The sequence below is a fragment of the Mobula hypostoma genome, chromosome 3 (assembly GCF_963921235.1).
Source record: "Mobula hypostoma chromosome 3, sMobHyp1.1, whole genome shotgun sequence".
Taxonomy (NCBI): domain Eukaryota; kingdom Metazoa; phylum Chordata; class Chondrichthyes; order Myliobatiformes; family Myliobatidae; genus Mobula; species Mobula hypostoma.
In genome coordinates this window covers 147,461,764-147,475,196 of record NC_086099.1, presented here as the reverse complement: position 1 = coordinate 147,475,196, position 13,433 = coordinate 147,461,764, and the positions used below count along the sequence as shown (strand labels likewise).

At 43.4% G+C, this 13,433-nt stretch overlaps 1 protein-coding gene across 3 annotated transcripts in view; it reads left to right on the top strand.

The window, feature by feature from the left end:
- tfpi2 (tissue factor pathway inhibitor 2) overlaps nucleotides 1-13,433 on the top strand; it is a 76,277-nt gene that overhangs the window by 30,514 nt on the left and 32,330 nt on the right. For all 3 annotated transcript variants that reach the window (XM_063043833.1, XM_063043832.1, XM_063043834.1), the window contains one exon: nucleotides 2,515-2,694. In XM_063043833.1, the coding sequence (XP_062899903.1) occupies nucleotides 2,515-2,694 (180 nt within the window). The remainder of the gene's footprint in view (nucleotides 1-2,514; nucleotides 2,695-13,433) is intronic.

Sequence of the window (13,433 nt, the reverse complement as noted above, 5' to 3'; positions counted from 1 at the left end):
ACACATGAGGCTGATTATCAAGTTAAGAACCCATGGTATTACAGGAAAGTTACTGGCATGGTTAGAGCATTGGCTGTTTGGTAGGACGCAGCTAGTGGGAATAAAAGGATCCTTTTCTGGTTGGCCGCCAGTGACTAGTGGTGTTCCACAGGGTCCGGGTTGGGACCACTTCTTTTTATGCTGTATATCAATGATTGAGATAATGGAATAGATGGCTTTGTTGCTAAGTTTGCAGATGATATGAAGATTGGTAGTGTTGAGGAAACAGGTGGGCTGCAGGAGAACTTAGGCAGATTAGGAGAATGGGCAAGAAAATGGCAAATTAAATACAATGTTAGAAAATTGCATGGTCATGCACTTTAGTAGAAGAAATAAGTGTGCAGACTATTTTCTAAATGGAGAGAAAATTCAAAAATCTGAGATGCAAAGGGACTTGGGAGTCCTTGTGCAGAACAACCTAAAGGTTAACTTGCAGGTTGAGTCGGGGGGTGACAAAGGCAAATTCATTTCAAGAGGTCTAGAATATAAGAGCAGAGATGTGATGCTGAGGCTCTGGTGAGGCCTCGCCTTGAATATTGTGAACAGTTTTGGGATCGCTATCAAAGAAAAATGTGTTGGCATTGTAGAAGGTTCAGAGGAGGTTCACAAATATGATTCCAGGAATGAGGAACGTTTGATGGCTTTGGGTCTGTACTCACTGGAATTTAGAAGGATGATGGGAGATCTGTTTGAAACCTTTCAAATGTTGAAAGGACTAGACAGAGTAGATGTGGAAAGGATATTTTCCAGGGTGGGGGAGTCTAGGGAAAGAGGGGAATCCATTTAAAACAGAGATGCAGTCAAATTTCTTTTGCTGGAGGGTGGTGAATTTGAGGAATTTGTTACCACAGGCAGCTGTGAAGACCAGGTAGTTCAGTGTACTTAAGGCAGATGATTGATAGCTTCTTGATTGGACATGGCATCAAAAGTTACAGGAAGAAGGCTGGGGAGTGGGGCTGAGGAGGGGGGAGAAAAAGGATCAGCCATGATTGAAAGGCAGAGCAGACTCCGTGGGCCAAATGGCCTAATTCTGCTCTTATGTCTTATGGTCTTGTGAAAATAATGGCTTCTCCAATAGTGTAGCTGTCCTTCACAGCAACAGTGCAGCCTCAGTCAATTTTTTGTGCTCATGGGCCCAGAGTTGATATTGTAAACGAAGTGAACACTTGAGACACTGCTGTTATCTCTTCATTCTGGACCCACAATCATGGTCCAGAGCTCAAACTCTTTTGTTTATGTCATTGACTCCCTATTGTGAGAATCACATGGAAGTTAAAATATCTGATTTTTTTTTTTACTGCAGCTGTTTGTTCTTGTATGTTGGTTGCCCTCCAGTAGAAGGGTTAAGTAGTTTTTTGACCCTAAACAGAAGCTTTTTCCATCAGTGCATGCAACAACACTGCCACGTCCAATGTAATTGTGGCCCAGTGTTCACTGTAGAGCTGCTAGGACTTGATGTTTCAATCCCTATGGTAAATTGGCACTCTCGATGTTGGCAGTGGGTTTGGAGTGGTGACAAGGAGGGAGGGTAGGTACGTCATCATGGTCATCAGGTGGGCACCCTCCTTCTTTGACGTTTCGTTGATAAGCCCATGACGTCTCTAGAGGGCTCAACGGTGCTACCTGGCGTCCCAGATACACCCCTCTCAGTTCCATACCCTCCTGTCCTCATCTTGCAGCCCAGTTGTTGTCTTTCCTTTTAATCCAAATCCAATTGCTGCTTTCTTCTGCTGAATTTGACAAGGACTTGATTGCTTGTTGGAGGGAGTGACCCCTCACCCCCATCTTCTTCAATAGGCTGGTCGTAGATGTAGCAATGAATCCCCTGCATCCTACTTCTACAGGGAAAATCTTGGTCTTCCAGTCATTCTGGGCAGCTTCAATTGCCAGTTCAGAGTACTTGGTCTTTTTCCTCTCATAAGCTTCTTCGACACCATCTTCCCATGGTACTGTCAATTCCACAACATATGCCAGCTTGGCTGTTGTGGACCACAGGACCATGTCTGGCCGGAGTGTTGTAGCTGCAATGTCTGGGGGAAACACAAGCTTTTTTTCCCAAGTCCACATCCATTTTCCAATCCCGAGCAACCTGCAGAATGCTTACATCTTTTGATGTTATATGGTGCTCTGGAGGTTGGCCTGCTAGTACAGATCATGTAATGTGAACATTTCCTGCCAATGTTTACGGGAGAGCATTTTAGTCTCATTATCTGTCCAGATAGACTGGTGTTGATTATGAATGTGATTCTGGCTGATTGTCCTTTCACAATGCTGAGCCAGTAATCATGTATTGACGACTTTAAACTGGCTGAGGTTACCCACCACATTTTAAGTTCAACAATCTGTCAGTACTGTTACTTGACATTAATATTTCAGGTTTCAATTCTTTCTTGTTTTGAGACCCACAACTTTGCATTTCCTCTGATATTATGTGGTTATATAGAAATTACATTTAAAAAAATTGTTCTTTCCTAGATAAGAGAGACATCTGCTCACAGCCTGCAAAATCTGGACCCTGTAAAGCCTATCTGATTCGTTATTTTTACAACGTTAAAAGTCAGAAGTGTGAGAAGTTTATTTATGGTGGCTGCATGAAGAATGAAAATAACTTTGTATCAGAGAACGAATGCACAGCACGTTGTGGAAGAACCATTAGTAAGTATCTAATCAACTTTTTTTCCCGATTATTTCATTTAGCTTTGCCAAAGAGACAGTTGGATTTGAGTAAAAGAAAATGTGACAAACGTGAGATTCCATGATTAATGGAAAGATTTTAATGAATATCCCATAAATGAATAGGTTGGTGTAAGTCAAGGATCAATATTTTTAATGTCTTGTGCCTGGCCTCAGTTCCAGGTCCTCTTTACTGAGCAACTAATTATAAAGGACTGTATTCGTACAAACTACAATATTATGGTTATCAGAGAAGTTCTTCAATACCTGACATCCATTTATTACAATCTGGTGTCACTGAAATTAGCTGGTGAACTTGCTTTCAAATACCAGAATCAGAATCAGATTCAATGTCACTGGCATATGTCATGAAATTTGTTGTTTTATGCCAGTGGCACATTGCAATACATATTAATAAAAATTATAAATTACAATAAGGAGTATATATAAAAAATAAATTGAATTAAATAAGTGGTGCAGTAAGAGAGGGGAAAATAGAGAAATTGGAATCGGATGGAAGAGAGGAAGAAGCTGTTCCTGAAGCGCTGGATATGTGCCTTCAGGCTCCTGTATCACCGCCTTGATGGTAGCAATGAGAAATGCATGTTGTAGATAATGGGAGTCCTTGATGATGGATACCGCCTTGTTGAGGCATTGCCTTTTGAAGGTGTCCAGGACGCTTGAGGGACTTTTGTCTCCCAGTGAGTTAAGTCAAGGATCCAGTTGGAGAGGGAGGTACAGAGGCTCCAGCATCCTGGAGAGAAGAGCAAAGAGCAAAATCAGCTTTCGCCTCTGATCTGGGTGGGCAGTCAAATTGTCTAAACAGCATATTGTACCTCACAGTAGGACGCTGCAGCAGTAAAAGGCTCCGGGCCTAGACCATGCCACCTTGCAACTCACTCCGGGTCCAGATTCTGTCGTCCAGGCTGAAGCCGCTCCCAAGCTCTTCATTTCAGCTCAGTGCCCAGAGCGATCCAACCTCACACCCTGGTCAGTTGAATGAGCATCGGATCTTCTCTGCCTGGGCCCCAACTTTCAGCAGCTGGAGTGATCCATCCTCACTCCTGGACAAGCTGTACAGGCATCAGATCTTCAACTGCAATGATTCTGCAACACATGATCTCGGCTCATCCTCCAAACTCACCTCACCATCACTCGCCTCTTCACTGTTTGCAGTGATAACACAATTTACCACAGAAAACCTATTTTTAGTCAGATTTCTTAGCTTTTTGACTCCCAGAAGCTGCTGATTACATTTGGTAATGTCATCTTAACTGGAAGTCTGGAAAAGATGTAGACCTCACCAGACTACAAACACCTGGGTCATCCATGGCATTTGACTTTTGTATGTCTGGTACATTCACGAAGGCACACACTCATCCACACAGGTTTCAATGAAGTCAGTAACAACTGTGCCATATCCATTCAGACTCAAAGTGGAATCCATGAATATTGTCCTGTCCACTGTCACAAAACGGCCCTGTAAGTGCTCCTCCATCTCCCTTGACAAAACTTTCTTGGTCCTCACCACTGGTGCTGTGGTCTTCAGTCTCTGCCCATACGCTAGCAGTTATTAGTATAGCCAGGTGATCACACTTTCCAAAGTGTGGCATGGGATGGCGTGGTAAGCTTTCTTGATAGTGATATAATAGTGGTCAAGTGTGTTGGCTGCTTTGGTTCCACAGGTGATATACTGTTGATAGTTTTTCAGAGACCTCTTCAAGTTGGTCTTGTTGAAATCTCCAGCGGCGATAGGGAAGGCATCAGATAGAGCAGTTTTGTGCATGCTGATTACGACTCTCAGCTCCTCCAGAGCCTACCTGACAATGGCCTGAGGTGGAAAGCGACCAGGATGATGGTGGAAAATTCCCTTGGCAGATAAAATGGATGACATTTGACTGGTAGATGTTCAAGGAGGACTGAGACAGAACCATGTCTGTGCACTACAATAAGTTAATCATAAAACATCCTTCACCTCCTCTACTTTTAAAAGACTGTGCTATCTTGCTCACTCTGAGGTCCTCAGTTTTGTTTTCCAGAGGCTGTACGTTCACAAGCAGCTTAGATGGGAGTGGAAGTCTAAAGCCTTTGCATTTCAATCAAACTTAGTCTGGCATGGCATTTCTGCTTCCTTAAAGGGGAACTGCAGTCGCTATCCTTGTCTGCTGTCTGAGGTTCATCGATTTTGCATATCAGTAGATTTTTTAAACATCTTAATGTAATGTTACTTACTGCAGTACCCATGTCTGTGACTGTGGAGTTCAGATGTAGTGGTCCTAAACAGGAATACTTGATGACTCCCAACAAAGCTGCACACAAACAGTTGCCCCTTGATGGCATCATCGTGCCCACGAGATGACAATCCATGAGTTAATAAACACAGTAGGTTTAGGAATATACAGTTGAAGTCAGAAGTTTATATACACCTTAGCCAAAAACATTTAAACTCAGTTTTTCACAATTCCTGACATTTAATCCTAGAAAACATTCCCCGTCTTAGGTCAGTTAGGATCGCTACTTTATTTTAAGAATGTAAAATGTCAGAATAATAGTAGACAGAATGATTTATTTCAGTCTTTATTTCTTTCATCACTTTCCCAGTGGGTCAGAAATTTACATACACTTTGATAGTATTTGGTCGTCATCATCATCATCATCGTCATCAGGTGCCATGCCCAGTTTGAGCTTTGACTGCCATGGCCCACACACTCCTGTTTCAGGTCAAGTGGATCAATTCATTGGTATTCATTTCCAATTCTCTGGCTGCTGTCTCCATCATTTGTCTTTGTCTTCCTCTTGCTTTCTTCCCTTCAATCTTTCCCATAATTACCGTGCATTCTAACTCCTCTTTCCTAATCACATGTCCAATGAAGTTACGTTGCCTTTTCATGATCTCATACATTATTTCTCTTTTTGTTTTTGCTCTGTTCATGACATCCTCGTTAGATATTCATTTTATCCATGATATTCTTTGCATCCTCCTCAAAAACCACATCTCTGCTGCTACAATTCATTTCCTCATGTTACTAGATACTGTCCAACATTCTGAGCCATATAACATAACTGGATAAACGTAACATTTCAGTACTCTGAGGTGGGTTGTCATGCCTAGTTTAGTATTGGTCAGTATACTCTTCATTCTCATAAAGGTGTCTTTTGCCATCCCTATTCTTCTTTTGATGTCCATGTCGCACCTGCCATCTGATGTCACCCAGCTTCCTAAGTAGCAAAAGATCTGTACTTGTTTCATGTCTTCCCCATTTATTCTCAGCCTGTATATAGGATTCTCCTTCTTTTTGGATATCACCATACATTCTGTCTTTTTGCAATTGATAGATAGACCCATTTTTGCACTTTCTTCAACAATTATATCAATTAGGTTTTGTAGTTCTTCCTCCGTACTTGCAACTAACAAGGAGTCATTTGCATATCTGAAATTATTGATGTTTTCACCGCCAACTTTGATTCCCAAGATGTCTCATTTTTTTTGTAATATTGTTTCACTGTACATATTAAATAGATTGGGGGGAAAACACACCCTTGACTTACGCCTCTGGATTTCTGTAAACTGACTCACTTCTCCATCTATTCTTACAGCGGCAGTTTGTTCCCAGTACACATTTCTGATCAGGCGGAGATCTTTCGAATCTAGATCTAGAGTTTCCTGTAATATTTCAAATAACTTATTGTGCTTCACTTTATTAAATGCTTTTGTGTAGTCGATAAAACAAACAAGCCTTTTTGCACTTGAATAGCTTATTCTGATAGTATCCTTAACATCAATATTGTGTTTCTTGTACCTTTGTCTTTCACAAAACCACATTGTTCTTTGCCTATTTCAGCTTGCATCTTACTTTTAGCTCTAGTCATCAAAATTCTTAGAAGTATCTTGGTGATATGACTCATTAAACTTATGGTCCTATGTAATTCACATTCTATTGCTCCAGCTTTCTTAGGAAGAGTGATAAATATTCATTTTTTCATCTCTTCTGGTATTATTCCAGTCTCATAAATTTCATTGATTAAATCAGTAAATTTTTCAATTCCATAATCTTCAAGGGCGATAATTTGTTCTATTACTAATTCATCAGGACCTGCTGCCTTTCCTTTCTTCATCTTATTTATTGCATTATGGATTTCAGATTTTAAAATACTTGGACCTTCAATGTTTTTCTTAATTTCTGGTTTTTCACCTCGATCGTCTTCAAACAATCCCTGAATATACTCAGTCCGTCTGTACATAATCTTATCTTTTTCCATGATAGTGGTATGGTCCTTTGCTTTCAAACATCCACCTGAAGAACAGAGGAGCTTTTTACCAGTGATATTCTTGATTTGTTGATGTAGCCTTTTTGGATCAGTAATAGGGATTCTTTCTATTTGCTCACATTCCTGGTTTAACCAATCTTCTTTGGCTTTTTGACATAAGCTTTTAACTTTTTTATCTAAGGACATATATTCTATAGGATTTGCTTTTTTCCGTCTCCTTTCTTCCATTAGATTTTTGATTTCGTCTGTCATCCATTTATTTTTCGTGCTTTTTTTCTTTTTTAGGAATCACTGACTTTGCTAATTCTACCAAGGCATCCTTTAGAGAGTTAAATTTCATTTTTACATGATTGCTATCATCTTCAACAGATTCTATTTCTAGACTTTGAAATTTATTCCTTACTTCAATTGTAAATTTTTGTCTTTAAGTTTTCTTCTTTAATTAATTGCAAGTAGTCAAGGGATTGTTCAGGTTTTTGCTTATTTAGTTTTTTAAGTTTTACTTTTACATGACATACTACTGGGTTATGGTAACTATTACAATCTGCACCTGGATATGTTTTGCATTGAGTCACTGAGTTTCTAAATCTTTGGTTTATAGTAATAAAGTCAATTTGATTTCTCGTGTTTGGTAACATTGCCTTTAATTTGTTTAACTTGGGTCAAACGTTTTGGATAGCCTTCCACAAGCTTCTCACAGTAAGTTGCTGGAATTTTGGTCCATTCCTCCAGACAGAACTGGTGTAACTGAGTCAGGTTTGTAGGCCTCCTTGCTCGCACACGCTTTTTCAGTTCTGCCCACAAATTTTCAATCGGATTGATGTCAGGGCTTTGTAATGGCCACTCCAATACATTGACTTAAGCAATTTTGCCACAACTTTGGAGGTATGCTCGGTGTCATTGTCCATTTGGAAGACCCATTTGCGACCGAGCTTTAACTTCCTGGCTGATGTCTTGAGATGTTGCTTCAATATATCCACATAATTTTCCTTCCTCATGATGCCATCTATTTTGTGAAGTGCACCAGTCCCTCCTGCAGCAAAGCACCCCCACAACATGATGCTGCCACCCCCATGCTTCACGGTTGGGATGGTGTTCTTCGGCTTGCAAGCCTCGCCCTTTTTCCTCCAAACATAATGATGGTTATTATGGCCAAACAGTTCAATTTTTGTTTCATAAGACCAGAGTACCTTTCTCCAAAAAGTAAGATCTTTGTCCCCATGTGCACTTGCAAACCGTAGTCTGGCTTTTTTATAGCAGTTTTGGAGCAGTGGCTTCTTCCTTGCTGAGCAGCCTTTCAGGTTATGTTGATATAGGACTTGTTTTACTGTGGATATAGATACCTGTTTCCTCCAGCATCTGCACAAGATCCTTTGCTGTTGGTCTGGGATTGATTTGCACTTTTTGTGCCAAATTATGTTCATCTCTAGTAGACAAAGTGCGTCTCCTTCCTGAGTGGTATGACAGCTGCGTGGTCCCATGGTATTTATACTTGCGTACTATTGTTTGTACAGATTAACGTGGTACCTTCAAGTGTTTGAAAATTGCTCCCAAGGATGAACCAGACTTGACATCATTTTCTGACCTCAATCTGATAGAAAATTTGTGGGCAGAACTGAAGAAGCGTGTGTGAGCAAGGAGGCCTACAAACCTGACTCAGTTACTCCAGTTCTGTCTGGAGGAATGGAACAAAATTCGAGCAACTTACTGTAAGAAGCTTGTGGAAGGCTACCCAAAACATTTGACCCAAGTTAAACAATTTAAAGGCAATGCTCCAAATACTAACAAAGTGTATGTAAATTTCTAACCCACTGGGAATGTGCTGAAAGAAATGAAAGCTGAAATAAATTATTCTCTCTACTATTATTCTGACATTTTACATTCTTAAAATAAAGTAGTGATCCTAACTGACCTAAGGCAGGGAACGTTTTCTAGGATTAAATGTCAGGAATTGTGAAAAACTGAGTTTAAATGTATTTGGCTAAGTTGTATGTAAACTTATGACTTCAACTGTATATTGGCTAGGATATTAGCAAGGGATCTGCTTTTCTTCACAATAGGGTCAGTGGTTCTTTTTGAAAGTTGCAATTGTGTTCCACGTAGAATGGATTGTTCAAATATTTTCTTCTCCAGCTGTGTAAGTGTCCTTCACAGCAGCAGTGCAGCTTCGGTCAGTTTTTTTGTGCTTATGGGCCCCAGAGCTGATAACATATATTAAGTGATCACTGAGCTATCAGAATCAAAATCAGGTATATTATCACCGGCATGAGATATGAAATTTAACTTAGCAGCAGCAGCTCAATGCAATACATAATATAGAAGAAAAATAAATAAATAAATCTTATTCCGTATACTTTATACAATATAGGTATATTGAAAAGATTAAAAATCATGCAAAAAAAACAAAAATACTATAGATTTTAAAAAAGTGAGGTATTGTCTAAGGGTTCGATGTCCATTTAGGAATTGGATGGCAGAGGGTAAGAAGCTGTTCCTGAATTGCTGAGTGTGTGCCTTCAGGCTTCGGTACCTCCTACCTAAGCACAAAATAATCTGCAGATGCTGGAGTCAAAGCAACACTCACAACACGCTGGAGGAACTCAACAGATTGGGCAGCATCTGTGGAAAAGATCGGTCGACATTTCGGGCCGGAACGTCGACCGATCTTTTCCACGGATGCTGCCCGACCTGCTGAGTTCCTCCAGGGTGTTGTGAGTGTTGGTTGTACCTCCTACCTGATGGTAACAGTGAGAAAAGGACATGCTTAGGTGCTGGAGGTCCTTAATAATGGTAGCTGCCTTTCTGAGACACCGCTGCTTGAAGATGTCCTGGGTACTTTGTAGGCTAGTACCCAAGATGGAGCTGACTAAATTTACAACCCTCTGCAGCTTCTTTCGGTCCTGTGCAGTAGCCCCCCACTCCCCCATACCAGACAGTGATGCAGCCTGTCAGAATACTCTCCACGGTACGACTATAGAAGTTTTCAAGTGTATTTGTTGACATGCCAAATCTCTTCAAATTCCTAATAAAGTAGTCTTGCCTTCTTTATACAACATACATCAAAGTTGCTGGTGAATGCAGCAGGCCAAGCAGCATCTATAGGAAGAGGCGCAGTCGACGTTTCAGGCCGAGACCCTTCGTCAGGACTAACTGAAGGAAGAGTGAGTCAGGGATTTGAAAGCTGGAGGGGGAGGGGGAGATGCAAAATGATAGGAGGAGACAGGAGGGGGAGGGATGGAGCCAAGAGCTGGACAGGTGATAGGCAAAAGGGGATACGAGAGGATCATGGGACAGGAGGTCCGGGAAGAAAGACAAGGAGATGGGGTGACCCAGAGGATGGGCAAGAGGTATATTCAGAGGGACAGAGGGAGAAAAAGGAGAGTGAAAGAAAGAATGTGTGCATAAAAATGAGTAACAGATGGGGTACGAGGGGGAGGTGGGGCCTTAGCGGAAGTTAGAGAAGTCGATGTTCATGCCATCAGGTTGGAGGCTACCCAGACGGAATATAAGGTGTTGTTCCTCCAACCTGAGTGTGGCTTCATCTTTACCGTAGAGGAGGCCGTGGATAGACATGTCAGAATGGGAATGGGATGTGGAATTAAAATGTGTGGCCACTGGGAGATCCTGCTTTCTCTGGCGGACAGAGCGTAGATGTTCAGCAAAGCGGTCTCCCAGTCTGCGTCGGGTCTCACCAATATATAAAAGGCCACATCAGGAGCACCGGATGCAGTATATCACCCCAGTTGACTCACAGGTGAAGTGATGCCTCACCTGGAAGGACTGTTTGGGGCCCTGAATGATGGTAAGGGAGGAAGTGTAAGGGCATGTGTAGCACTTGTTCCGCTTACACGGATAAGTGCCAGGAGGGAGATCAGTGGGGAGGGATGGGGGGGACGAATGGACAAGGGAGTTGTGTAGGGAGCGATCCCTGCGGAATGCAGAGAGAGTGGGGGAGGAAAAGATGTGCTTAGTGGTGGGATCCCGTTGGAGGTGGCGGAAGTTACGGAGAATAATATGTTGGACCCGGAGGCTGGTGGGGTGGTAGGTGAGGACCAGGGGAACCCTATTCCTAGTGGGGTGGTGGGAGGATGGAGTGAGAGCAGATGTACGTGAAATGGGGGAGATGCGTTTAAGAGCAGAGTTGATAGTGGAGGAAGGGAAACCCCTTTCTTTAAAAAATGAAGACATCTCCCTCGTCCTAGAATGAAAAGCCTCATCCTGAGAGCAGATGCGGCGGAGACGGAGGAATTGCGAGAAGGGGATGGCGTTTTTGCAAGAGACAGGGTGAGAAGGGGAATAGTCCAGATAGCTGTGAGAGTCAGTAGGCTTATAGTAGACATCAGTGGATAAGCTGTCTCCAGAGACAGAGACAGAAAGATCTAGAAAGGGGAGGGAGGTGTCGGAAATGGACCAGGTAAACTTGAGGGCAGGGTGAAAGTTGGAGGCAAAGTTAATAAAGTCAACGAGTTCTGCATGCGTGCAGGAAGCAGCGCCAATGCAGTCGTTGATGTAGCGAAGGAAAAGTGGGGGACAGATACCAGAATAGGCACGGAACATAGATTGTTCCACAAACCCAACAAAAAGGCAGGCGTAGCTAGGACCCATACGGGTGCCCATAGCTACACCTTTAGTTTGGAGGAAATGGAGGAGCAAAAGGAGAAATTATTAAGAGTAAGGACTAATTCCGCTAGACGGAGCAGAGTGGTGGTAGAGGGGAACTGATTAGGTCTGGAATCCAAAAAGAAGCGTAGAGCTTTGAGACCTTCCTGATGGGGGATGGAAGTATATAAGGACTGGACATCCATGGTGAAAATAAAGCGGTGGGGGCCAGGGAACTTAAAATCATCAAAAAGTTTAAGAGCGTGAGAAGTGTCACGAACATAGGTCGGAAGGGATTGAACAAGGGGTGATAAAACAGTGTCGAGGTATGCAGAAACGAGTTCGGTGGGGCAGGAGCAAGCTGAGACAATAGGTCAGCCAGGACAGGCAGGTTTGTGGATCTTGGGTAGGAGGTAGAAACGGGAAGTGTGGGGTGTGGGAACTATAAGGTTGGTAGCAGTGGATGGGAGATCCCCTGAGCGGATAAAGTCAGTGATGGTGTGGGAGACAATGGCCTGGTGCTCCTTAGTGGGGTCACGATCGAGGGGTAAATAAGAGGAGGTATCTGCGAGTTGTCGCTGTGCCTCGGCAAGGTAGAGGTCAGTACGCCAGACTACAACAGCACCCCCCTTATCAGCGGGTTTAATAATAAGGTTAGGATTAGTGCGGAGGGAGTGGAGAGCAGATCGTTCCAAAGGAGTGAGGTTGGAATGGGGACAAGGTGCGATGAAGTCGAGACGGTTGATGTCCCGTCGACAGTTAGCAATAAAGAGATCCAGAGCAGGCAGAAGACCAGAGCGGGGTGTCCATGAAGAAGAGGAGGGTTGAAGACGAGAGAAGGGGTCATCGGTGGGGGTGGAAGAGTCCTTGCCGAAGAAGTAGGCTCGGAGACGGAGACGGTGGAAGAAAAGTTCCGCATCATGGCGAACACGGAACTCGCTGAGGTGTGGGCGAAGGGGGACAAACGTGAGGCCCTTACTAAGAACAGAGCGTTCTGCCTCCGACAGTTGAAGGTCGGAGGGGATGGTAAAGATCCGGCACGGATGAGAGCTGGGATCCGAGGGGGGAGGGGGGAGGCTGGTGGTGTCAGTGGAGAGGGGAGGGTTGGGGTGAGAGGAAGATGGAGCCTCTGAGGGCCCAGGAGTTGACGGTGGGATCTGAGGAAGACGGGGCTGCGGAGTGGTGGTGGGGGAAGGGGAGACGGGAGTCACAACAGCAGCACATAAAGACCCAGCCTGGAGTTCAAGGCTGGAGTCGCAGTTAGAATCAGTTCCCCTCTACCACCACTCTGCTCCGTCTAGCGGAATTAGTCCTTACTCTTAATAATTTCTCCTTTTGCTCCTCCCATTTCCTCCAAACTAAAGGTGTAGCTATGGGCACCCGTATGGGTCCTAGCTACGCCTGCCTTTTTGTTGGGTTTGTGGAACAATCTATGTTCCGTGACTATTCTGTTACTGTCCCCCACTTTTCCTTCGCTACATCGACGACTGCATTGGCGCTGCTTCCTGCACGCATGCAGAACTCGTTGACTTTATTAACTTTGCCTCCAACTTTCACCCTGCCCTCAAGTTTACCTGGTCCATTTCCGACACCTCCCTCCCCTTTCTAGATCTTTCTGTCTCTGTCTCTGGAGACAGCTTATCCACTGATGTCTACTATAAGCCTACTGACTCTCACAGCTATCTGGACTATTCCTCTTCTCACCCTGTCTCTTGCAAAAACGCCATCTCCTTCTCGCAATTCCTCCGTTTCCGCCGCATCTGCTCTCAGGATGAGGCTTTTCATTCTAGGACGAGGGAGATGTCTTCATTTTTTAAAGAAAGGGGCTTCCCTTCCTCCACTATCAACTCTGC